This window comes from Pteropus medius, unplaced genomic scaffold, assembly GCF_902729225.1.
Source record: "Pteropus medius unplaced genomic scaffold, Ma_sr-lr_union100, whole genome shotgun sequence".
Lineage (NCBI taxonomy): Eukaryota > Metazoa > Chordata > Mammalia > Chiroptera > Pteropodidae > Pteropus > Pteropus medius.
In genome coordinates, this window is record NW_024349799.1 from 15,389,796 (window position 1) to 15,415,260 (window position 25,465).

At 41.4% G+C, this 25,465-nt stretch overlaps 1 protein-coding gene and 1 pseudogene across 2 annotated transcripts in view; both read right to left on the bottom strand.

Moving 5' to 3' along the window:
- PRPF8 (pre-mRNA processing factor 8) overlaps nt 1-21,653 on the bottom strand; it is a 28,386-nt gene extending 6,733 nt beyond the window's left edge. The window contains exons 1-30 of one of the 2 annotated variants that reach the window (XM_039886281.1): nt 21,534-21,653; nt 21,191-21,301; nt 20,526-20,694; nt 19,414-19,578; nt 19,110-19,328; nt 18,774-18,986; nt 18,523-18,648; nt 18,323-18,428; nt 17,086-17,276; nt 16,840-16,959; nt 16,562-16,751; nt 16,307-16,426; nt 16,063-16,197; nt 15,579-15,708; nt 15,138-15,334; nt 14,806-15,012; nt 14,517-14,680; nt 14,244-14,370; nt 13,940-14,132; nt 13,480-13,667; nt 13,085-13,323; nt 12,754-12,900; nt 12,366-12,576; nt 12,053-12,169; nt 1,520-1,767; nt 1,241-1,420; nt 914-1,049; nt 629-798; nt 354-483; nt 91-237 (exon numbers count right to left, since the gene is read on the bottom strand). In XM_039886281.1, coding sequence (XP_039742215.1) covers nt 91-237; nt 354-483; nt 629-798; nt 914-1,049; nt 1,241-1,420; nt 1,520-1,767; nt 12,053-12,169; nt 12,366-12,576; nt 12,754-12,900; nt 13,085-13,323; nt 13,480-13,667; nt 13,940-14,132; nt 14,244-14,370; nt 14,517-14,680; nt 14,806-15,012; nt 15,138-15,334; nt 15,579-15,708; nt 16,063-16,197; nt 16,307-16,426; nt 16,562-16,751; nt 16,840-16,959; nt 17,086-17,276; nt 18,323-18,428; nt 18,523-18,648; nt 18,774-18,986; nt 19,110-19,328; nt 19,414-19,578; nt 20,526-20,694; nt 21,191-21,290 — 4,785 coding nt within the window. In that variant the 5' untranslated portion in view covers nt 21,291-21,301; nt 21,534-21,653. Of the gene's footprint in view, nt 1-90; nt 238-353; nt 484-628; nt 799-913; nt 1,050-1,240; nt 1,421-1,519; nt 1,768-12,052; nt 12,170-12,365; nt 12,577-12,753; nt 12,901-13,084; nt 13,324-13,479; nt 13,668-13,939; nt 14,133-14,243; nt 14,371-14,516; nt 14,681-14,805; nt 15,013-15,137; nt 15,335-15,578; nt 15,709-16,062; nt 16,198-16,306; nt 16,427-16,561; nt 16,752-16,839; nt 16,960-17,085; nt 17,277-18,322; nt 18,429-18,522; nt 18,649-18,773; nt 18,987-19,109; nt 19,329-19,413; nt 19,579-20,525; nt 20,695-21,190; nt 21,302-21,501 lie in introns of both variants that reach the window. The other variant, XM_039886282.1, reaches the window with a different exon arrangement.
- Nucleotides 1,783-12,044, bottom strand: LOC120621042 (40S ribosomal protein S15a-like; annotated as a pseudogene).
- Nucleotides 21,654-25,465: the final 3,812 nt, after the last annotated feature.

Here is a 25,465-nt window from a genome sequence, read left to right on the forward strand (position 1 = left end):
AGTCTCATCCTCAGAGCTTCCAGGGTGGATTTCCCATACCCAAAAGAGTGAGCTGACCTGACTTTTCCCCTCTCCTTAATTCTAGCTCACCTGACACAAATCCATAACAATACTCTCATGGATCTTCTGCCACAAGTGAGCTCGGAAAATCTGGATGAGAGAGATCTTCAGTGTGGGGATCTTGCCATGCATGAAGATACCTGTCAGATCCAGCTGCACCTGAAATCCTACATATACCTGAGAGGAAAAAAGGAGTGACAATAGAGATCAAGAGACTCTGGTTCTCAGGACATAATTAAGAAAGTAGAAACACTTGTTTTTAGCTTCCAAGCTCCCATATCTACCCAACTCACATTGGCTCGGTTGATGGTTGGGGACCACCAGAGGGTGAATCTACGATTGGGAATCTGGTTCAATCCTGATCGCTGAGCATTAGTTAGCTTCTTCCACTTCATAGACTCCTCAAAACCACTGGCCTTCTCCCTGGGAAGCAGAAGAGATCAGATAAAGTAGTATCTGACATCATGGGGGTAGCTATCTGAGACACACCACAGAGCACAAAAGCACACGAGGGATGAGCTCAGGAGAGTTGTAACAGGTCACTGTAAGGGGAGAAGAGAATCCTCACCAGAAAAGCCCCTCCCAGGTAGGAAAGTAAGTGCCTTTGAAGAGTGTGTGCTCCAGGATGCCTTCCACACCACCCAGGGCCTGGATCATGTCTGTACGGTAATTGTTTAGGTTCCAGAGCTTCCCATCATGCCGCTGGTGTGTCCACCAGAAAGGGTTCTGCTTCAAAACCTAGATGGCAAGGCAAATATGGTCAAGCTTCTAGGTACCTACTGTCCTAGGTTCCCACTGTGGCCATGGAGTCTCCTAATTCAGGGAAAATCTCTCCATTATCCTCTCCATGTACCTGGTACTGCTTAAAGTCAGTTCGAACACGCCAGCCCTTATCATAAGCCAGTGTGTGCCGGTCCTTCTGGAAGAGGGTGTTGATTCGAGGAATGCCACGATCCCATGAATCTTCTAGATCTTCTAAGGTCAGTCGTCTGCCAAAGAAAAAACATCAAACACACACTCATATTGAGTTCAGCATACCTCCCTGGCCAAGAGTAACCAGAGTCAGATGTAGAATCTACTTCCAGCTCTCCATAAAAATACGGCATGCTCTGCTCCCAACCTCCATGCAGGACTCAAAGGTTATCCTCCACAGGACGGCTATGCCTTCCTGGATGCCCACCTGTTCTGAGCAATGGCCTCTTGTCTCTTGAGTGCATACTCGGCCCAGACTCGCTGAGAATCAATGAACTCACTCTCCCATGGCTGTATGTAGCGGTACAAGTTGGGAATCAGCTGGTCTTCTTCATGGCTCATTCCTGAACGAAAGTGTGTGATACCTACATCTGTCTGCTTGGACCACCTGTTTTGGGATATAACCAAGATTAGAAAAAAAAATAAAGCCTAAAAATAAAAAATCCCCTTCCCACAGGGTCTAGCAAGATTTTCAGCCAAGTCCTACCTGAGGTCAGACTGAGGGATAAGCACATGGCCCATTGAGAGCATGCCGAGTCCACCCAACTCCTTAGGGGTATAGAACACAACAGGGGGGAACCGACTTGGCATCTTGGAGTTGAGGCCAATCTTGATACGTGTCTGGATCTTGTTCTCACACTTCACCAGCAAGTCCAGGAGCTCCTGGGTGTTCACCACAGCCTCCCGAAAGTATGTCATAAGGCCAATAAGAGCTGTGTTCCACTTATTCACAATCTGAAGATAATGGGAAAGAAGTAAATTATAGATGGGCCACTGGGGTGGGGGGACTACTTAATCCAATTAGTTGTATGCTCCCTAGTTCTGAAGAAAGATTTGAACGCAAAGTCATTAAAGAAATATGTATAAATAAAACCACTGTGAGATACTACTTAACACCTATTGGGATGGCTATAAGGCAGTGACAAGTGCTAGCAAGAATGCGGAGAAAATGGAACTCTCATATACTGCTAGTGGAATGTGAAGTGGTGCAGACACTTTAAGAAACAGTCTAGCAGTTCCTCCAAAGGTTAAACAGTTACCACATGACCCAGCAATTCTACTCCTAGGTATATACTCAAGAGAAATGAAAACATACATCCACACAAAAAAGTATACACAAATTTCACAGTAACGTTATTCCTAATAGTCAAAAAGCGGAAAAAACCCAAATGCACATCAACTAACAAACGGATGAACAAAATGTGGTATATCCATATGACGGAATATTATTCAGCCATGAAAAATACTGAAGTACTGATGCATGCCAAAACATGGATGAATCTTAAAAGCATTATGCTAAATAAAAGCAGCCAGACAAAAAGGTCATATACTATAGATTCCATTTATATGAAAACTCCAGAACAAGCAAATCCATATAGACAAAAAATAAATTAGTGGTTGCCAGGGGCTGGGAGAGGGAGGTGGGTGGGGGACAATAGGGAGTGACTGCCAATAGGTGTGGAGTTTCCTCTGGGGGTGATGAAAGTGTTCTGGAATTAGACAGTGGTAATGGTTGCACGATTTTATGAATATACTGAAAAACCACTTATTTGTACACTTTAAAAGTATGAATTTCATCTCAACGAAAGAATGAACTGAGGTAACAGTGTTATTAAATAAGACCACAGTGGGTAGGGGAGGGAGAAGGGATGAAAAATACTATTGAAAAATTAATGGAGGGAATAAAAACTAATTGGGGCCACAGAAATTGCCTTTCCACTATAAACTAGAAAACTAGATATACGGAACAGTATTTTCAGAAAACTGGCAAAATGCACAGACTATGACCCTTGAGAACAAGGGAAACAAATGAAGTGAGCCCCCAAACTGTCCCACCTTACTTACTGCCTAGTGGCAGTTTCTAAGCTGCAACACAAACATGGAAGGGTAAGGGTTCAGGAGGCCAAAGCAGCTAGGATTTGGGGGTGGGTGGGCAGAAGTACTAGAGAAAAGGAAGGTACACAGAAAGAAATCTCTGGAGATCCATGAACGGATCTCCTCAAGTTTCGGCTAAGTACCAATCTGTATGTGATGAAACTCCAAGGTCAGAGAAAGAACCATCAGAGATCAGTAAGCTGAACAAGTCTCACAGCTTACATAAGGCTGGTAACAGTTTGTATTCCCACCAGCCAGAGCAGAGAGACTCTGTATTACAAAGGGAACTGGGTAGAGTCTCCAGAAAATTATCACCTTAGTAGTGGAAGTAAATTAGTCTCAATAATGGATTCACCATAACCAAGCTTAAAAGCAAGCCTCAAAAGGATCAAACTAATCCACAAATTACTGAATTGTACAACAAAACACAGCCTAATATCCTTTAAAGGAACATAACAAAATCCAGAAATCAACTACATAAAATTCATAATTTCTAACATTCAATCAAAAATTACCAGGCATACAAAGAAGTAGAAATAAATTACCCACAACCCAAAGAAAAATCAATAAACAGAAACAGATCTAGAAATAATAGATGATGGAATTAGAAGACAAGAACCTTTAAAACAGCCATTACAAATCGTATAATTATGCTTGAGTATATAAAGAAAAACAGAAACATAATGAGAAAAATAGAAGATGTTAGAGACCCAAATGGAACTTCCAGAGATAAAAATTACAATATATGAAAACATATACTGATGGGGTTAAAAACATTCTAAAACTGCATTAGAAAATAATGGTTTACGTTAACAGAAATGAAGGCAAAATAAACACTTTTCCAAACAAAAGCAGTGTGTATTTATTGCTGGCAGACGTTTACTATAAGAAATGTTAAAAGAAATTCTTTAAGCAGAAGGAAAACAATTCCAGATGGAAATGTGGATCTATATAAAGTAATAAGAACACCAGCAATAATAAGTATGTGGGTAAAATGTAAAAGACATTTTTCTTATTTTGTAATTTCTATAAAAGACAAAGGCTGTTTAAAGCAAAAATAGTAACCAAGTATTGTGGTTATAATACAGGTACAATTAAAACATACGATGAAAACAAAAATACTACAGAGGAAAAATAGAAGCATACTGTTATGAGGTTCTTGTACTATATGTAAAGTGATATTAGTAGGAGACTAATGGTCATAGTAGGCTGTAGTTAAGTCAGAGATGTATACTGTAAACCCTAGAGCAACCAATAAAAGTTATAAAACAAAAAAGCATAGCATAGCAAAGTGTGAAGATAAATTAAAATCATTAAAAAAAAAACCCACTCAATCCAAAAGACAACAGGAAAAGAGGAAAAAATGTAGATAGAATAAAAAACAAAAATGGTAGATTTCAACTCAATTATATTGATAGTTACATTAAACTTAATTGGAATATTTATAATATTTATAAGGCAAACATTGTCAAATTGGATTTTTTTTAAGAAAGCAAGATTCAACTACATGCTGAATATATGCTATATAACAGGAAATGAACTTTAATTATAAAGACACAGGTTAAAAGTAAAAAGATGAAAAAAGACATCCGTGCAACAGAAAACAAAGCTAGAGTAGCGCTACTGATATCAGAGTAGACTTCAGAACAGAGAACATTACCAGGAATAAAGGGGGACATTTCATAATGATGGAGTCAATTCATTAAGACATAATAATCCTAAACACATTACATACCTAATAACAGAGCTTCAAAATATATGAAGCAAAAGATAATGGACCTATTGAAACATAAGACTAAAAAATAAATCAATTATTATGCCCAAGTGTATGAACAATACATGTTCAGGGGTATGAACAGAGCTGCTTCTATCTATAGAAGTGTTTATGTGTGTACCAACTGTAAAGTCCATTTCTAATTCTAGCTGTCTCTTCAAGTACAGCAATGATACAACATTCCACAGCTGGCACATTCCTTGGTCATCACCTATATGCACGTTCACTGCTACTTGGACAAAAGGTTTGTCGATTTTCATTTTGGTATCCCAAGTTCCCTAAGCCTGCTAGTATCCTGGATGACTCTTTGGTTTTCCATCTGCAAGCCCAACTTTCAGCTGTGTTCAACAAAATGTCCTGATGGATTATTTGCCCTTTTTACATTCTTCCATGCTCAAAAACACATACAATTTTCTTGAAAAAAGTCACATGGCTTTATGCTGTTAAGCTTGGATGGATGTCTTTAATAAAGTGAACAGTGTTTCTGAAGCCCTCATTCCCCCAACAAAGGACTTAAAAAGGGGAAATAAATAAATCCACAGTTGTAGCTAGAGATTTCCAACATTCCTCTCATTAACTGTTACAGACAAAAAAAATCAAGTATATAGAAAGACTTGACCAACACAATCAATCAGTCAACTGGATCTAATTGACATTTATAAAACACTCTACCCAACAATAACAGAATATCGATTCTTTTCAAGTACGTATGAGAGTCACCAAAATAGACTATATATGCTAGACCATAAATCTTAATACGTTTGAAAAAACTAAGATTATACAAAGTAAGTTTTCTGACCATAATGGAATTAAACTAGAAATAACAGAAAATTACCTGGAAAACCCTCAAATATTTGAAAATTAAACAGTATGTTTCTAAATACCCATAGGGGTGAAATAAAAACGTGAGGGAAATTAAAAAATATTTTTAACTGAATGAAAATGAAAACATAATCTTTCAAAATTTGTTGGATGCAGGCAAAGCAGTGCTTACAGTAAGGAATTTACAGTAATGAGTACATCTATTAAAAAGAAAGGTCCAAAATTGATCATTTAACATTTTACCTTAACAAACTAGAAAACTAAGAGCATATTAAACCCAAAGTAAGTAAAAAGAAAGATAACAGAAGAGCAGAAATCATAAATAGATTTTCTATTTTAATGAACAGAAAGGAGACAATTTTTTTTAAAAAAATCAATGAAACCAAAGCTGGTTCTTTGGAAAGATCAATTAAAAAAAGAGGGTAAACCACAAAATACCAAGTGATATCATCAAGACTTTAAGGTAAAGAATATGTTTTCTGAATAATTATTGAAGTAAAAGATCACATTGGCTGGAGTTATCATAGAAATTATCCTTGAGTGAATAACAGGGACAGACAGGACAAAGAGACTGTGGAGTGAGGTAATAGCATGAACCACATCACAAAAGCTGGACTGACCATCTAGCTTGAGCTCAGGATGAAACAACAAAAGCAGAGAACCTATATAGAAAGGAGGGCTGGGGACCAAAATGAACTAGATATGGGGGTAAAGACAAATGGACTCCAGTAGGACAACTCTGAGGCTTAGTAAGTTCTCTAACAGTATTTGGTTGTTGGAATTGCCAGCTGCATGGTTTGTAATATAGAACATGCCAGTTCCGCTGCAGTTACCACTGCTTTATTCCTGAAGGGGAGTTAAGTATGAACTCCCAGAGAGTACCATATTCCTTTAAGAATAGAAATTCCTAGGGATGAGAGGAGACAAACTAACATTGAGTGACTACAAATTCTAGGTACCCTGATAAGAGCTTTACACATATTATGCCTTTAAGTCTTCAAAAAAAAATTTTTAATTTATATAAGTTGCCCAGCACACATGACCAATTTGGAAAGGAAGGTAACAAAAATAAAAAATAATGTTAGGATGATGGGATTCTGGGTGTGTCCTTGGTTTTGTTATATTTGATTTCTTTTTACTGTAAATGAAAAAGTAACTGGTATAAAAATTAATGGGAACTTTTACCGTATCCTTTTGAACTATGGTACATTAGACAACAAGTTTTTTTCCATTTAAAAGTAAATGTATGGCCTGAAATCTTTTCAAATATAGATGGCAAACTTATCAATTATAACTTCATCACATTAAAATATATTTGTCTGTTAACTTCATCAGTTATATTAAATAAAAATAAAGTTAATTAAAAAAGAAAGTAAATGTATAGTGGGGGAAGAAATGAATTGGTAGAGAACAGAGGATTTCTGGGACAATGAAAATACTCTGTATGATACTGTAATGATGGATATAATACATTTACCCAAACTCATAGAACATACACCGAGAGTGAACCATATGGACTGGGTGATTATGATGTGTCAATGTAAAAATATACCACTATGACAAGTGATGTTGATAATGGGGGAGGCGATGCATGTATAGGGGCAGGGAGTATTTGGGAAATTTCTGTACCTTCCTCTCGATTTTACTATACACCTAAAATTGCTCTGAAAAAAAAATAGTCTTCAAAAAGAAATGTCAAAACAAAACAAAAAAAAACAAAAACAAAGAAAGACATCTACTGCCAGGCAAAGATGTTCTCTCAAGGTCTCTTCCTCTGGGCTTTAGACTTTAAGCAAGCCATCTAGACATGCTTAAAGAGATTCCCTGGTGAGGGGGACAGAGAGATTGTGGTTTACGGGAAGACAGGGAACTAAGCAGGAAGGTAGCCTCACAGCCCTTCATAAACTAAAGCTAAGTAGGCTGTACTCTATAGGTCAGATTATCTAACAAGGTACATCTCTATTTTCCTTCTGTTATTCCTGGCTCTTATCAAGTATCTGCTCAAACATCCAGCCTTATATCATAGCTACTACTAGGGCTGAAAAAAAGGGTCCTATCTCCAAGTCTGGGTAGTATACATATACTTAAAGCAGGAATGGTGGGAGCACCTAAAGTGGTAGTGGCAGCAATAATTATGAGTCCAAGGGGTAAGGAAAATTTTATAGGACAGGAATAGGACCATAAAGTCCAGCCACTTCTAGGACTACTGGATATTTCCCTTCTATTATCAGCTCTGGAAGACCAAGAAATTTTATTGCAAAACCTGCTTACACCTTAACACACCACAGGAAACAAATCCCAATATTCTATCTGATCATAATCTGTGATCCCTCTGATTAATGAGAGCAAACATTAAGCAATTTACCATGTAATATAGCTTACTATATGCATTATTTCTCACAAAAGCCCTTTGAGCTAGGTAATGATCAGCATCTCCATACATGGGGAACTGAGGCCCAAAGTGGGTGACTTTCTCAGTATTCCAACTAGTAATGCAATAGAGCTGTGATCTGAACTCAATTTGACTCTAAACTTGTGCTTCTAACCAATATAGTAAACCTTTCTCTAACCTCTGACATTCCTCAATTACTCAGGCTCTACTTTTTTTTCCTAAGACCATTGGTCTCTTCCTTCTTACCCCTCCCATAAACTAGGATTCCAATAATGGACAACACCCTGATTCCCCCATATCCAATCCCTTACCACTCCACAACAGCCCTCTGGCAAAACTCCAAACTTAAATCACCACTATAATCTATGAGCGTACTCCATCCCATCACAGTAGCTAAGTGTCTCTGGGAAGAACTCACACAACCTTACAGATGTCTTCATTTTTCCGAAATCCACCTGGACCCTCGGTGTAGTTTCTTCAACAATCCTATCATATTCTCACCACTGAGCTTAAGTCCAGCATCCCATGGCCCAGACTCCAGCCCAGGCAATGATGAAATTTTCAAGATTTGTTATAATTCCCACTAAACTTATCTACATTCACTTTATCCAGACAACTTTTCTGTTAGGTTCAGAGGATGTTTCCCTATGCTTGCCCTTTACACTAACCCTATTCGATTCCTCTGGAACACTGTTCCATCACTCATCACACTTCTCTGTTGCATTCTGAACCACTGGCTCCTTAACTCATTTCCCGTTCGGAAAAAAAAAGTGCAGCTTGCTCCCAGCGTTAATTTAATTTTACATAAACACGCTCTTTGAGGCTGAAGAAAATCTGACTGGTTTTCAACGTGAAAATAAAAACTGTTCTTGGAATTATTTCTAAACAGAACTTGTCTCTAATCCTAATGTAACAGAAATGTTTACATAAATCAGATTCATCAAATGAATCTTCAGCTAACAACTATTCCAGAATGTTACCATCACAAATAGGAATGATACATTTTCTAGCATTTGATATTTTCAGCAATTAAGAATGACTATATTCTGTAAATGGAAATACTATTACTAAAAACAGAATGCTATAAAGTGATGTCATTTGTTTCCAAAGGCTAGGGATATACTAGACCTATGCAAAAATAATAAGAGATATTTCGTGGCAAAATTTGGGGTAAGGTTAGGACTGTAATCTGCGAGTTATCTCAGGGTAAATGCTGCAGCTGCAAGCGCCACTGGCATACAGGAAATGGGTTACTGAAAACACACCCAAGTCACAACGCTTTAAAAATACCTGCCTTGACTTATATCTCCCTCTAGGTGGCATCTAATGTCCTCCCTCCTCTTACTCCAGCTCTGACAAACCCACACTACTGTCTCCACTCCCTCACTTCCCATAAAGCCTCACCCATTGCAATCTGGCTTCTATCCCAACTATTTCTGACATGGCTCTTGCTAAGGTCACCAATGACGTCCTGGCTGCCAAATTCAATGGATATTTTTCAGACTTTATCTAACTGAAGCACTCTTAAGCAACTGCAACTGTTAAGTGGCCACCCCATTCTTGACAGCCTTGGCTCCCATGACCCCACACTCTCCCAGTCTGGCCACACTGCTACTCAGTGTTCCCAATGATTCCAAACTCGTCCCTCTGCTCTTCTCACTCTTTATACTTTCCCTGGGTAATCTTGTTCACTCTTGAGCTTTCAACTATCTTCTTTGTGCTGACAGACTCCTAAATCTACATCTTTGACCCAGACATCTTCTCCAATCTTCAGACTGCAAAGTATCTTCACTTGGAAATCCTACAGGAAACCTTTAAGTTACTCCTGACTGCTCTTACTTTCTTACCTGATTTCTCTCCCTGGAGCTTCAAACTCATAGTTATTTTCATCAAATCTAAGAGACCGTCAATTTAAAAGGCACCCCTAAGAGGAAAAATACACATACACATGTACGTATATATTTATCTTGGAATTAAAGAAATACGATAAATATCTGCTGGACACCTCCATCTGGATGTTCTCAGTAACCTCAAACTTGTTACACATCCTCAACTAAACTCATTTATTTTCTCCCTAACCTGCTCATCTTTAGTCTTCCAGCTGGTGGCACCAATATCCACCTAGTCACCCATGCCAAAAACTGAATGTTATTTTGACCTCTTCCTTTCCCTCTGGCATCCCACCAAAAAGAAGCTCTACTGATTTTACCTGCTTATCAAATCTGTTCTCCTCTCACCTCTACTTTCCCTGCTCTCATTTTTATCTGGACTTCAGCAATAGTCCCCAAACCTGATTTCATATTCTATTCCTCTAAACTCATCTTCCCCACAGCTGCAAAAGTAAACCACCTAACACAGAAATCTCAAAAAGTCATTCCCATGTTTAAAAACCTCTTACAAGACTCTTAACAAAGTATGCAATGCCCTCCAAGATCTGGCTCTTGCTTATCCAGCCTCCGTCTGCTAATAGTCCCAACTCCACAATTTCACTCTAGTAAACTCTCAACTTTTTATAGCACCACACACATTATGCTAGTTACCTCTCCATACTTCTGGCTCAAAGATTACCGTCCCTCACTGCCTCATCCCATGTTACTTTTTTCAGGAAGACTTTCCTTTTTCCTAAATAGACTGGTCATTAACTTGAGTGTTCTTACAGATTCCCAAATAATACAATAGCTCTATAAACACATCCTATAATAGAGATGCTGACTGTGATGCTGACACAGATGCATCTGTGTCTCCAACTAGGTAAGTGAGCTCAATGAAGGCAGAGATTCAACCTTGCATGTAGTGTGTGCAGTAGTTATCAACAAACACCAACAAAATGAGTAAGATAAATAATTCCTGTTATCTAACCCTCAGAGGGAATAATCCAACCTAAAAAAACAAACTTTCTTTGTGCTATATTTCAAAAAAATTTATCATAAGGAATTTTAGGTAAGAAATAGTAAGAAAATATATCTTCAAAGGAAGCATCACTAAAAATATTTAAAGCATTATGTGCTACGTATTTGAAGGGAAATGAAGAGCAGAATGAAAAAGGCTACAGCTAAAAGTTATTCTAAGGGAAACCAGGATGAGGTGACTTTTTTTTAATCCACTTTATTTCTAGATATATATTACATTCCTAGAAAAAGAATCCCAAGATTTTCCCTCCTGTGTGTTTTTTGTCTTGCTTCTTCATGGACCATAATGCTAGCTTAAGCTGTCAGCACAATGAAACCAAACTGATGGGCTGAGTAGAGATTATTCTGCCATTTTTCTAGATATTTGAGTTGCTCATCAAATCTGGGGCTGATTGGCCATACTTGTTTAACTTGCCTGTGAAGTTCACAATTTTTCCAGCTCTGTGACCATCAATGATTTTAAATTCACAAGTATAATCCTACCTCATCATCACAGTTTGAAAACGGACAATGACTTTGTAGCATAGCCAAATAAGAACCTAGCGTTTTCCTCTTTTTGTCATTATATGCTCTTGAGACCATCAGTCAAGATATTCATATACTCCATTATAATGGCATGGGAAGACAGTGGAATGAGCAAGATGACTTTTTGAACCTTGCAAAAACTTAAGCATACAGTTAAGAAATCTTCAGATTATTCTTTTTCAATTCCAGTGCCTTGAACTGGGCCTCTGGAAGCAACCGAAAGGGAAATAAACACTGAGGTAACATGCACACTAAGTTAGTGGTTAAAAGATGAACTATAAGACTTGGATAACTAGCCCTTGGGAAGATGCAAAAACAGTGATTTTTTTTGTTCAAATTAAAAAATCCAGCTAACTGGACTTACTGTTGATCATGTTACATTATATATTTCAAATCAATACACTGCATACCTGAAACTAATATAATGTTATATGTTAATCAGACCTCAAATAAATAAATTTCTAAGATTAAAAAAATCCAACTTCTATTCTTGCCTTAATTTAGAGTCATCAACTACACAAAAGTAGGCTGCAAAAGTCCTACAGAGAACTCTCAGAAAATAACTGAGTAGATTCGACACTCGAAGCTGCTATAAAACAAAGCATGAAGACTGATATGGTGGACAATGCTGGGAAGAAAGGAGAGCAAACCAGGGGATGAGTTGAAAGAGATGTGAGATGGGCAGAGGACATGAGGAAAGCTGGGGCTGACTGTGTGATATACCTTGGTGAAGGTGGTGGAACCAGAGGCCATCAGAATTTGACGCACGCGGTTATGGAAACGCTGCATTGACTCATCATCCACACGCAGAAAACACTGGGCTGTCCGTTCCTTAGTAACCTAAACAAGGTTAAGGTCAACTTGTCTCTGGTACTTCCACAGGAGCAAAGACTAACTCTGCCCACCACCGAGCTCTGCCCACCCAACAAGGCCCAGCTGACTGATAATGAAAAGCTGTACCAAAAATCCTCACCCCCATTTATCCCGGAGGTACAGGGTTAGCAGTGCTACTCCTGGCCCACTTCCCAGGCTGTACCTCATTCTGTAGGTTCCAGACTCCATCCTTGTGGGTGAACTCCTCATAGCTGGTGCGGCATTTAGGCAAGATACGACACTCAAAGCCACACATGTTGAACAGCAGATTAGGGTTGTCCTTACTGTACACAGACACGAAGCTGTTCTCCCACTGAACTGTAGTCACTGACCGTGGCAGACGGTTCTTGATGTCCCAGAACACTGCCCGACCCCTGCCCAGAGAACATACGATCACATAGGTATCCTGGAAGGAACGTACCTCAAAGATCAGACTAATGATATGCCAACAGTACACTCCTACCCAGGCACAACCTCATAAATTCCCTCTAATTTTCTGACTCCCTCAGGCTGATGTCCTTCCAGTTCCCACAGCCCCCACTTAGACTCACAAGTTGACATCATGCTTCATGAGGCGCATGCGGGCATCTCTGGGCCAGCATTTCTTGTTATTATAGCCAACGATGTTTTCATTGTTGGGGTCAGGGTGCTCTGTCAGGTAACGCTGGATCAGGTCTCGAGCCTCATCTGCTGTGAACCTATACCAGGCAAGGTGCGTGAGACGGATGGAGCCCACCTCCGACCCCTACCCTACTCAAAGAACTTCATTCTATTTTAGTGCTCCAACATAGCAGAGAGTCAACTAAGGTACAAAAGCCGCTTCTAGAGGCTGGGCATATGCCTCAGTGCCCTTCCAGGATAAGAATCCAGGCCGTCCCTCACCTGAAGAAAATATGGATGCGATCAATGTATCTGCAGAAGAGACGAATGGGGTGGGCAGCTTCGGTGGCTATGTCCTGGAAACTGAGAAAGTCATTTGGCATCTGAGGCGGCCCAGCCATCTCACTTGCTCGGTGTAATCCCAACACAAGCAAATCCATCACCAGGCCATAGTATTGCACGATGAATGAGGCAAACTGCAGGCCTCTGATGATCCCATATGAATTTGTATGGTTCATGTCCTAAAAAGACAGACATAACACCTAACAACTCTTAACCCATGACCATGTCTCAGGCTTCTCCAGGGCCCATTCTCTTTTGTCCTCCCCTCAGCAGATTCTAACTCAGGAGCCAGACTCTCTCTCCCAATTCCTTGCTACCTTACCCCCAAGACATACCTTATAGTTGATGACAACATTGTTCTTGGCTGTCATGTAGTCAGCTATGTTATGGTCTACAATGAGTCGCAGCAGCCTATTAAGCAGGGTCAAGTCGATCTTTTCATACATCTTCTCAAAACGTGACTCCAGCATAACATTGCATTCGCCCTCACTTGTCTCCCACACGTCCTGTAGGTTATTGATGCCTGAGGAATAAGCAAGACAGGACTCCAGCAGGTTAGAAATTCCTTTTCCGGACTACCGTCTACAGTAGCTATCATATTCCATAACCCAATCATACTACCGTTGTGCTCGTTCATCTGGAATACTAGGAGTGTCAGCTTTGCTCAGTTTAAAATCAACACTATTTCCTTAGTACCAAGCAGTAAGAGATAAATGACTTATGCTGCCCAAAGGAGAATTCTGATGTAGAACTCAATTCACCTCCCTTTCTCAGGGATGATCCCTGAAGTTTTACCTTGGCACCACTTATAAACAAGCAGAGGAGGTGGTTCTGTGTCAGCAGGCTTGATCCAGGGTGGGAAAAGGCGTCGCTTGTCAGCTTCATACCACAGGTACTGGTCCAAGTAGGCATCAGTTATCTTCTCTAGTGGCTCCACATCATACACTGGCACCAGGTGGCTGTAGAGATCCATGAACTCAATGCCTACCTGTGGGACAGGGAAGGTGGCTCATATCAATCCACCAATCACCTGAGGTGACCATGGATTCCATGAATGAATAGTAGAGCGAAAAGAAAACATGGGGGGCATCTCACTCACTTCTTTAAAGGCTCTCTGTGTGAGGAGGTGACGCTTGATGCGGGACAATGCCTCGTGGGGGTTGTCATAGGCTTGCTCAATCAGGCCTAGCTCCTCTCTCTGGGACTGGTTTAACCGAGACTTCACACTGACGAGGTAAAAGGAAAAGTGAGTAAGAAAACCAAGAGGAAGCCAAATCCAGAAAGGACTGAGGCTAAACCTTTCTTTGGATTCTGACGATGAGGCCATTTTCTTGTCACCTTCTCATAGGAACTTATCTATTCCACTCCTCACCTGTAAGCTTCCTTGAGCCGCTCCAAGGCCAAGATAAGCAACTTGGTGTCATGCTTGTAGGAGAGCGGGGGGAATGGAATGGGTGAGAACCTACGGCTTTCCAACCAATGCACAGTGGTGGTATACACTGCCACCGCTTCCTCTGCTGTGATGTAAGGCCCATCCTACAAGGCAGACATAACAATTAGCCCTTCACTGTAGCCAATCCCTCCAGCAGAAGGCATGGCCTCAACTCTGCAGTCTATTCCCTGCCCAACCCCCACAACTATTCCAGCCTACTGTGCCCAACCTTCAGGTAGTTGTGCTGCCGCTCCTGTTCTGCCTTCAAGTAGAGCCGGGTGAGGCGGCCCAGGTTCTTTTTGCAAACAGTCTTGTCCACAGTGGCCCCACGGCGGATCCGTTCTCGGTTGTAGTGGGCAGTGTTGGTCCACCAGTCAGCCTTGGCCTTTACATATCGAAGGATCATATTCTCTATGGGCGTTGGCAGCCCAGGGACCTGAAGTGCAAAAGGCACAATGAGAAAGTGACGGGAGCCACAAGGCCCCCTAAGGACATCTGGGAGTGGTAATCCTAACCCCAGGAAGATGATATCCATGCCTCCCTATTTGGGGAGACACTCGCCTTCCAGGGAATGTTGGCCTTCCAGCAGCGCCAGGCTTCACTGAGGTGCTGCAAGATTGTCCGGGCCTTGTTCTGTTTGATCCCCTCAGGCATCATGTCCAGAATGTCATGCATCACAGCTGCCCGAAGCTCAAGGTCAAAATGTGACTCTACTCGTTGCTTTGTTACGGTCTTCGCCACCCCCTTCGAGTGTCGGCCTAGAAGTGAAAGTGATTAAAAGCAAGATCTATTGCTGTTAATAAGAGGCTCTACCTTCATGCTCCCCTCACTGACCATAGTTACAACAAAAAATAAATGGAATACTAGATTACACCCATTAGAGAATGGATTTGGAGACAATCCAGCATCTCGGTCTCAAATAAGGGCAGGGGACAGAGGAAGCACACACATGGTCTACCCTTGAAAAGATAATAGAAGTTGGACACAGAGAAAACAACTCACCTTCAAACTGCCGGGCCAAGAGGTTGCCCAGCCATCGCTCCAGCAAAGGGGTGATGCCACGCATGAAAAACAGCCATACTCTCCAGCCAGCAGCCCAGAAGCCACAGCCAGGGCCCTTCCCTACAGGGCCCTATGATCCCAAGTAGAAGTCAAGAATACAAGTTAGCAATTCGTTTAGACAATAGAAAACTGGGCAGAGATGGGGAAGGAGGAACACATGTACGGCAGTGAAGGGAAAAAAAAGGAACTCTGGGATCTTAACATCTAAAATAGGGTAAATGAGAAACTTTAAGGCAGAAACCAATAACTGAGATTCTCTATTTAGATCCAAAGGTGGGTTTTGTGGGAAGTGTTGAGATTCACAAGACGAGAGCAATAATGACACACTTAGAGCCTCTCTCCAAATAGGTCCCTGGAAAGAGCTCTAACTAGATGTAAAAATTAAAATGGGTCTGAGAGAGTGAGTGTATGGGCAGGGTCCTACCGTGTTGAAGCGGTAATAGATGAGATGCTTCAGGTCCTTGCACATGCGAATCTGCCGCATTAGCTTGTATTTGTACCGGTACATGCCTGTCAGCTGCCCCACATGGGCAAAGATATATTGCAATCCATCTGCCAGCTGCAACACAAATGCCCCATTAGGCTTTAAGCTAGATCCAGCTCCACAATCATCCAGGCTTCACCCAGCTTCCCCACCTGGGGCAGAGATTGCGGCTACCTAGCCTTACCTGGAAGGCATCCACATTGCCTAATCGGTACTGCACATGACTGTCCACCACCAGCTTCGTTAAACGCAGAACTTCTCGACACAGATGGAAAGCATTCCCAAAACGAGATTTCTTTCTTTCCTGGAGAAGATGCCAAGAACAGAAAAAAATATTAATGAGCAATGGTCCTGATTGAATGTGTGCCTTCTTTGGGAGCCAGAGCAAAACCAGTCCATCCCTCAAGCCCAAGAGACCCTTAAGATCCAATGCAGGCACCTTGGTGGTAAGTGTCTTGACAGGCTTGAGGTTGAAGTTATAATCCAGGTGCAGATAGTTGAGGTTTTTACGGTGAATGAGAAGGTTAAGCATGTTGTAGCCCTGGCGGCAAACCTGTAATCCCACCTCCACCCAGTCCAGCTTTGTGGACTGAAAGAATTTGGTGGCTTTGAAGGAGCGGAACAGATACCTGGGGTGAGAATGAGGACAGTGAGAGTCAGCCTGCTGATTATCTTGGGAACAAAAGAAGTCTGAGCAGGGGCCCTAAGGCACCTTACCTCTTCTTTTGGGCTTTAGGGGGCCGGTGCTTCAGGGCATTAAGCACATAGTACTTAAGCAGCTTCTGGTAGGAGACCCTCACTTTCACAGGCTGTCCAGCAGGACAGTGCTCCCGATACCTGGGAAAACAAACCCACGATGGCTTAGCCTGTGTCTCCTTCCAGCTGCTCTGATAAAGACTGCCCACTCAACTGGAGTCTTTTCTCCTAGACATCCACTACCATTCCCCCCAGTAAAAGCCTTACCAGTTCTTGACAAGGGGGATGTCCAGGGCCCGGCGGGTGCGACCAGAGCGTAAGTTGAAGGGCCGTGGGGCCCACAGCAGGGCAATGCCATTTGCTGTATTATCTGTGTAAAGGGGTGTGTCCTTCAGGAAGGGCTCCACAAACTCTGGGAGCTCAAACTCTTCATCATCATCTGGCAATGGTTCCTGGCTCTGAAAGAAGAACCCCCAAGGTTTCAGCTCTTACTGAATTGGGCAGAGACATCGGATGAGAGGGAAACTCTCTGGGGCCAAGAATAGCTACATCTACCACGGAAACTAGGCCGCCTGATATGAGAAGCCCTAAAGGACCAGGGCAAAGGGGGCTAAGAGAGCACAGAACAAGCAAGGGCCAACTAGGAAAGCAAGCATTACTCCTCACTCCCCAACTGGCTCATCACCAAAGGCCTACCCAAGGAGCCCCAATAAGAAATAAATACTTCAATCATCTCCTGCCCAAGCTCCAAAAACTGGACTTAGGGAGCACATCTGTTCATGTTAAGAACACAATGGAACATCGATTAACAGGGATAAACACTTAAAAATATACATTATTCTTTCTATAAGAAGCTAGTCACAAAAGACTACATACTGTATAATTCCATTATGTGAAATGTCCAGAATAGGCAAATCCACAGAAACAGCAAGTAGATTAACAGTTGCCTAGGCAAGGGAGGTTCAGTGGAAATGGAGAGTGACTGTTAATTGGTATAGGGTTTCTTTAGGGGAAGATGAAAATGTTCTAAAATGGCCTGTGTTGATGGCTGCGCAACTCTACAAGTGAACTAAAAAATGCTGAATTGTATTTTTTAAACAGGTGAATTGTATGGTATGTGAATTGTACTTCGATAAAATGATTTAAGGAAAAAAAAAAAACCACAATGGAAAACCAGAATAAACTATATATAGAGAGAGGGAGAGAGTGAAAGGGAGAAAAGAAGGGAAGGGAGAGAAGGAGAGAGGGAGGGAGAGACAGACAGACAGAGATCGACTGTCCAACCCAGAGGAGTAACAATAAAGCCCAGATGGATGATCACAGAAACCAATAACTTGATTTGAGCCAAGTCCCAAATTCTCAAATTAGCTTACAACTCAAGGGGAACCACTTAAGAGGATGGAAAACATATCTCCCTCTTGATGAATTTTTATCTAGTAACACCTCAGCCATGGTCAGGAAATCTCTCTTGGAATAGCTAAAGTCAAATGTCCCTTCCTCTCACCTTGACAGAGTGCCTATGGGAAATTGGGTTGATCAAAGGATCAAAGTAGAAAGCTGGCAAATCAGGATCCTCAGTTTTGATGAATACAACATTAGGAGTGTGGTACCTAAAATGAAAGAAAAGTCAGCCAGGGGTCTCCTGCCCTGGCCCAACCTAAACACCAGCCTTCTCCTTTCCCCCAGCTGTGTTCCAGCTCTCACCAGGTAAGGTGCACGTGGTGTGGAAGGTTGTTATACAAGTAAGGAAAAGCAATCTTGTATTCAGTGCGGATAGGCTGCCGAATGATGATCTTGTTAATATCATTGAATTCATTCCAGTCTTCATCTCTAGAGTACAAAAACAAGGATGAGTAGACTAGTTGGAGAGTTTGGAAGCTACAATGGGATCTTAAGGATCAAGATTTGATTTTATTCAACTCAAGGTGCCTAAATCCCTACGCTCTCCAACTTACTGTAGGTTGATATCTCGAACAAGAGGTTCAAATTTGGGGCCTCCAGGAATGGCCATATTGAGCGCCTTAGAAGTAAAGAAGGCCTTCAGATCAAACAGATAGAAGTAGTTGTCATCCACCAAGTCTGTCAGGAGCTGATTGGCTAGGCGGTAGAGTGTGGACATCATGGGCAATGTGAACTGCCAGCGCTGGTAAGTGGAGCCATTCACGTACCTAGGAAAAAGTGAGGTCCGTGTCAGGTAGGTCTAACAGCTAGCTAAGCCACACTACCAACTGCTCTTCCAGGACCCCTAGATTTCCAATTCTCACAGGAGTGGTAACTCCGACCACACTCACTTTCTGCTGTCCCTCAATGGCTGGTGGTCATAGAACCAGTCCAACACAGGAGCATCCTCCTCAGGGTCCAGCTCTAGCTGAATGGCCTCCAGTGGCTCAACATCTAGGATGTTATCAGCATAGTCCAAAGGCGGCTCCTCATCATCAAAAGGGGGGAAACGCATCCTCTTGAAATGCCTCCTATCTCTTTTTTCTCGCCGCATCATAATCCACATTGATCTGGAAGCCAACAATGTCACACAACAGTTTGCGCCCACTGCCTTCCAACCACCACCACCACATACCATATTCCAGCCCTTCTCACCCCCACTGGGAGATGTAGACAGGCTCAATGACCCAGGGAATCTCATTGACAAAGGAAATAGCTCCGGTGATGTGGTACAGCACAGGTACATCCCGAATCTGCTCCCAAGGCATAGGCATGTTCTCCAGGAGTTTGAGGACTGCATGGGGCATATACTTTAGGGCACTGCAACATTGGAAAGAGATATGATTAGGAATCACAAGGTATACTTGACTCTTGCAGAGAAGCCACATGGTAACACAGTATCGCATTCCACAAAAAAATCCTGCCTTACAGTCCAAACTCATAAACTTAGCACACAGGCTCTCCATGACCAGGAATGCTGCTTCCCCATCTCCAAATGTGCCACTCTTCTCAACTTCATAGTGCCATAATACTAGGTTTCAGTCCCTTTAAATCAACAGCTGTCCCTCTAAAGACAGCTTTTAAGCTGTCTCACATTCTACTCTCTCTGTATTTTCCCATAAATAAAACAACATTCACCATACTTTATTGTAAGCATTTGTCTCATGTCTGTCATGCCACTACACTATATACACAGCCACTTCTCCTATTCACTGCTATATTCTTAGCACCTAGCACAGTCCTCAAGAAACAGTTTTGAAATAAAAAAAAATTTCCATGGGTGTCTTAGACCAGTTCATTAAGTGGCTAACATTTTTGTGTACAAATGGAAAAGGGATTTGCTAAGGCTTGAGGCCACAGGAAAACAAGAGACTAGAAGAGACCTCAGGAGTTAACTACTCCCAAACCTGAGACTTCTGGTCACTGAGGAATTACAGGCAAGAAGAATGCACACGTGTCTTGCTCTGGGCTTCAACCCGTCCAAAGACAGGGACATCTTATAGTACCAACAGCACAAATTAAAGTTCCAGTCTCAGATTAGGAAGTAAAATAAGGACAATAAAGAACATAACTGGAAAATCTGGACATTATCACAGGATCCTAGTGGTTTCCTCCCTTCTCTTATATCCACCAAGATAAGCTGTCCTAGAAGATTAAGGTCTCAAGATTAACGTCACGGCAGCTATCCAGCCAGAACTGCAACTTATGGACAGGGAGAAGGGAAAGGAGCCAAACTCAAAATAAAATAATTCCAAGGTGTTCTTTACCCCAAGTAGACCCTTTTGTCATGGCGAAACTTCCTGTTGGTCATGTCTCCATGGTCTCGAATGATCTTCCTAACATGTTCTGGGGGCATGTCTTCCTTCTGAGCATCCACAAATCCAAACTTCCGCTTTTCCGCATAGCGCTTGGCCTGCAACTGCTGCCATTTTCGGGCTACAAAAACACCTCAGTTTAAAAGACTGCTCGTCCTTAGCCAAATTGTCTTCACCTCTTGCCCTAGGGTAAGCTCCTGTCTGGATGTGTAAAATAAGGGCCGGCGCCCAGCAAGAGCACTCTCTACCAATTTCCGTCATCTCGTTCTGCTTTTTTTTCTTCATCACATTTATGACTGCCTGACATCTTTCTAGCAGATTTTTATAACTTTTTATTGTCTATCTTCCTCATTTAAACCCTATAGGGGCAGGGGTTCTTGCTGCATCGCTATTGTATTCCCATTGTTTGGATCAGTACTTGCAAACAGACGCTTTTTTTTAAACAGACGCTTTTAAAGACCTGATTAGGTGAAAAAATAAATGAGGGGCTAATAAGCCCTAACACCTAGTGTTTTGACACAGGGGGAAAGGGTTCAAACCCGATGTCCGCGCATGCACGAGCACACCCGTCCCCACATCTCCAGACCCGCAGCACCGCTCCCCCACGCGTTCATCACCTTTCTCCTGCAGCTTCTCCTCCGACATGTAGTCCGGCAGCGGGGCTAGAGGGCCGGGCACCGGGTTACCCGGCCCTCGGTAAGGAAATACTCCGGCCATGCCGGGAGAATCTGGGGGCGGTGGGAGAAAAAAAATTAACGAGAAACAGGGCCCGGGCCCACAAGAGGCGCAGCAGAAACGCGTCAATAGCCCCGGCCTGCAGTCCCGTTTCGCTCAGAGTGGGCGCAGCCCGGTCTGACCTAATCCCTCCGGCCGCTCAGCCCGACGCCACTATGCCTCCCGCAGCCAACCCTTAAAACCCACCACGTACCCCTACAGCCCCTCACACAGACTGCAGCTTACTTTCACACAATGGCGACAACCCTACGTCCGCTCCGCGTTCCAACGCCGGGAAGTGCGCAACTCGGTTTCAGCAGTTGACCCAATAGGCGCCGATATGTTCAGACAGATTAGAGAGCTCACCAATTAGAGCCGCAAATCAGGCCTGAGGAGGCGGGTCCACGTGCGGAATTATTTGAGCGCAAGGGGGGTGTGGTCGGAGTAGATACAAGCCCCGCCTACCGTTTTTCTGAGGCTGCTTCTGGGGCCTCCTCTGGCCTGTCTCAGTGTCTTAATGACGACTGGAATCCGATCGCGACGGACCCAAGCTTCCAGAGTTTTAATGAATTTGTCAAAATTTGCACATTATTCTGTGTCTAGTTATGCAAGTGTAGACTTGAGATACAGTACTAGGTCTGAGTCACTCAGTCCTTTGTTCATTCATTCATTTATTCATTCAACCATCATATGTTGAGTACCCCCTATGTATTATTGGGAATATAGCAGGGAAAAAGCCAATCTCACTGAGCTCACAGGGTAGCTGGGAGGCAGACAAGAACCCAGTTTTCTACGATGCGATGTGATAGTTGTTTGGGAGGGGAGCATTTAATCCTCACCTGCCAAATCAAGGAAGAGTTAGTAAATGAACCTAGAAAAATAAAAGGCCTTGGAGAACAACATTGCTGGGTGCCTTTTCCCTCTCTCTCTCCATTCCTCTTTTCTCTCTTGAAACAATTACACTATGTAGGGTATATTGGACATTTTATAAATGGTTCCTGACTCCCTCGGGCTCTGCCTATGTCTTGCCTGAATTGCTCTCCATCTCCTGCCATCCTTGTTTCACTTCCCATCCCTCCTGCTTCATCCTTTGGTAACAGCTTTCAAACTGACTTAACAGATAAATTTGTTTGAATTCACACCAAGTTTACTGTGGAAGATGCAGAGGAACTGTAATTAATACAGCCTCTCAATCTAGTTGGAAATTTGGGAGTCAACGGTAAAATTGAGAAATATGCAAAGGAAAGTCCAGAAAAGTGCTGGCTGGTGTGGAGATTCATACAGTTCAAAAAAGGGAGAGGAGCATTATTAAAGATTTGACCATGATAGGTAGATGTGAAAGATTTGATGGAGTAAAGAAAGAGGAAGAAAAAAAAGAATCTCAGGTGATGGAAACTGCTAAAGTTAGAGTTTACAAAAGGGAGAAGCATGGACTGTTCTGAAAAGAGGCAGCCCATCGACCTAGCTCCAGTAGAAAGTCCAGCATCATTATTATTAAGTTCATCATAGTCATTGCAGTGAAGTTTTTACCACCTGTTTAGATTCACTATGTGCCAGTTATTGTTTTAAACCCTGGTAGAATCCTAATATTGTCTATAGTTTAATTAATAGTATTGTACTATTAATGTCAATTTGTAATAATGTCAATAGTAATGTCAATCTCCTGGTTTTGATTGTCCTAATATTGTTATGTAAGAACTTCTCAAGTGGAGGAAGGGTTCACAAGAACAATGAACTATTTTCTTTTTTTTTTTAGGTGAGGCAACCCTTGGTTGACATCACAGATCTCACGGACCTTGTCAGCTTACAATCTCTTTCTTTTATTATTTTTTACACCTACAGCACTTGGTCTTCCTAAGCAGTTTCCCATTGAAGTACTAAACAGGCCTGACCCTGCTTAGCTTCTGCGATCAGACAGGATAGGGCTTGTTCAGGGTGGCATGGCTGTAGACATTGTTTTCTAAACAGCATTACCAAAATATAATTTGCATTCCATAAGTTCACCTGTTTAAAGTATACAATCCAATGATTTTTAGTATATTTACAGAGTTGTGCAATTATCATCATTATCTAGTTCTAGAACATTCTTATCATCCCTAAAAGAAACCATGCACCCATGAGCACTCACCCCATATATCTTTCCGCCTCCTACTTCTCAGCCCTTGGCAACCACTAATCTACTTTCCGTCTCTATAGATCAGCCTGATCTGGACATTTCATGTAAATGGCATCGTAGAATAGTGGTCTTTTGCAATTGACTACTTTTACTTAGCATAATGTTCTTGAGGTTCATCCTTGTTGTAGCATATATATATTACTTCTTTGGAGAAATGTCTTTTTAGATTTTTTTGCTCATTTTAAAATTGGGTTATCTTTTTTATTATTGAGTCGTAGGAGTTCTTTATATATTCTAGAAACAAGTCTCCCTATCATATATGTGATATAGAAAATTTTTCTCTCATTCTTTTTACTTTTTTGATGGTCTTCTTTGAAGCACAAAAGTTTTTAATTTGAATGAAGCCCAACTTTTCAAATTTTCTCTTCTATTGCTTATGATTTTAGTGTCAAATCTTAGAAATCATTGCCTAACTGAATTCACAAAGATGTACTCTTATGTTTTCTTTTAAGAGTTTTATAGTATTAGTCCTTACATTTTATAGTTTTATGTTTCATATCAAATTAATTTTTGTGTATTGTGTGTGATAGGGGACCAAATTCTTCCTTTTGCATGTGGATATCCAGTCATCTTTTATTAAAAAGACAATTTTGTCCTTCTTTGAATTGTCTTTGTCCTTTGGTCAAAAATCAACTGAAGTTTATTTGTTTCTGGACTCTCAGTTCTATCCTATTTATCTATAGGTTTATCTTTATGCTCTCTGTGCTATTTTATAACTTCCATGTGAGCCTAAAATAATTTCTAAGCCAAAAGTTAATAAATAAATAAGCTAATTTAATCGTCAAAACAACTTAACACAAATAAACAAATGGGACTACATCAAACTAAAAAGTTTTGTACAGCAAAAGAAACCATCAACAAAACAAAACGACAACCAACTGTTTGGAAGAAGATATTCACTAATGATACATCTGATTAGGGGTTAATATCCAAATATATAAAGAACTTATTCAACTCAACAGCAAAAAAACATAAACGATCCTATTAAAAAATGGGCAGAAGACCTGAACAGATACTTCTCCAAAGAGGAAATACAGATAGCTAATAGACATATGAAAAGCTTATGTTTTTAACCGTACTGTCATATCATCTCTATTCATGCTAAGAAGCATAGACGATGTTGGATGAAAACATTTGAGTCAAATTAAAGTTGGTTGATTTGCTTAAATCTGCTTGAATTCCAAGCAGTTTTGACATTTTGCCAATGATTTCAACCTATTTGACGATTTACAAGTATTTTTCTTTTAAATCTGGAAAATACATGTGCAAATGAAATAATTTACAAATCAAAAGACTAAAACTTAAAAATTAAAAACTTCTCTTACGGTCTCTTAACTGGTCAAACAGTCTGCTTGAGTTAGTCTGACGAAGCTCAATTAAAAGTGACCAAGCCAGGAACAGATCTGAACAGAAATTATTAGTTGTCATTATTTTGGACCATTCACTACACAGTCAAACCAGTCCCCTCATTGATAAGGAATTTAAAACTGAACTTAGGTAACTGCAGGTCATACAAAAGAAGGAGTCCTCTGGCTAGAAACACACAAGTGGCATTCTAAGAGCTGAGGTGAGGAGTTGAATCATCAGACCAAAGTTGATACTAAATTTTTGAGAAAGAGTCAGTTCACAGAGGAAAGAATAACAGAAAAGCAGATGAAGAAGGCTTGAGACACACAGGATAAGGGGAGGCCAGAGAAAGCCAGGGAAAGAACAGTTGGAACGGTCAGGAGAGGCCCACAGGAAGGAAGCACTTCAAGAAATGGAAGCTCTCTTATCTGGATAACAGCAAGGAACCAAGAATAAAGATTGAGAGAAAGTAAAGGAAGCCCTCTGCCATGTTAGATGATACAACAGGTAAGGAAGACTGAGAAAGGCTGCAAGCTTGACAAGAAAGAATTCTCTGACCTATGAGAGCAGTTTCAGAAAGATCATGGGAGAGAAAGGTTGCCAGGGAAGTTCAAGAGACAATGGAGGCAATGGGAATTGACCAATCACTTGAAAA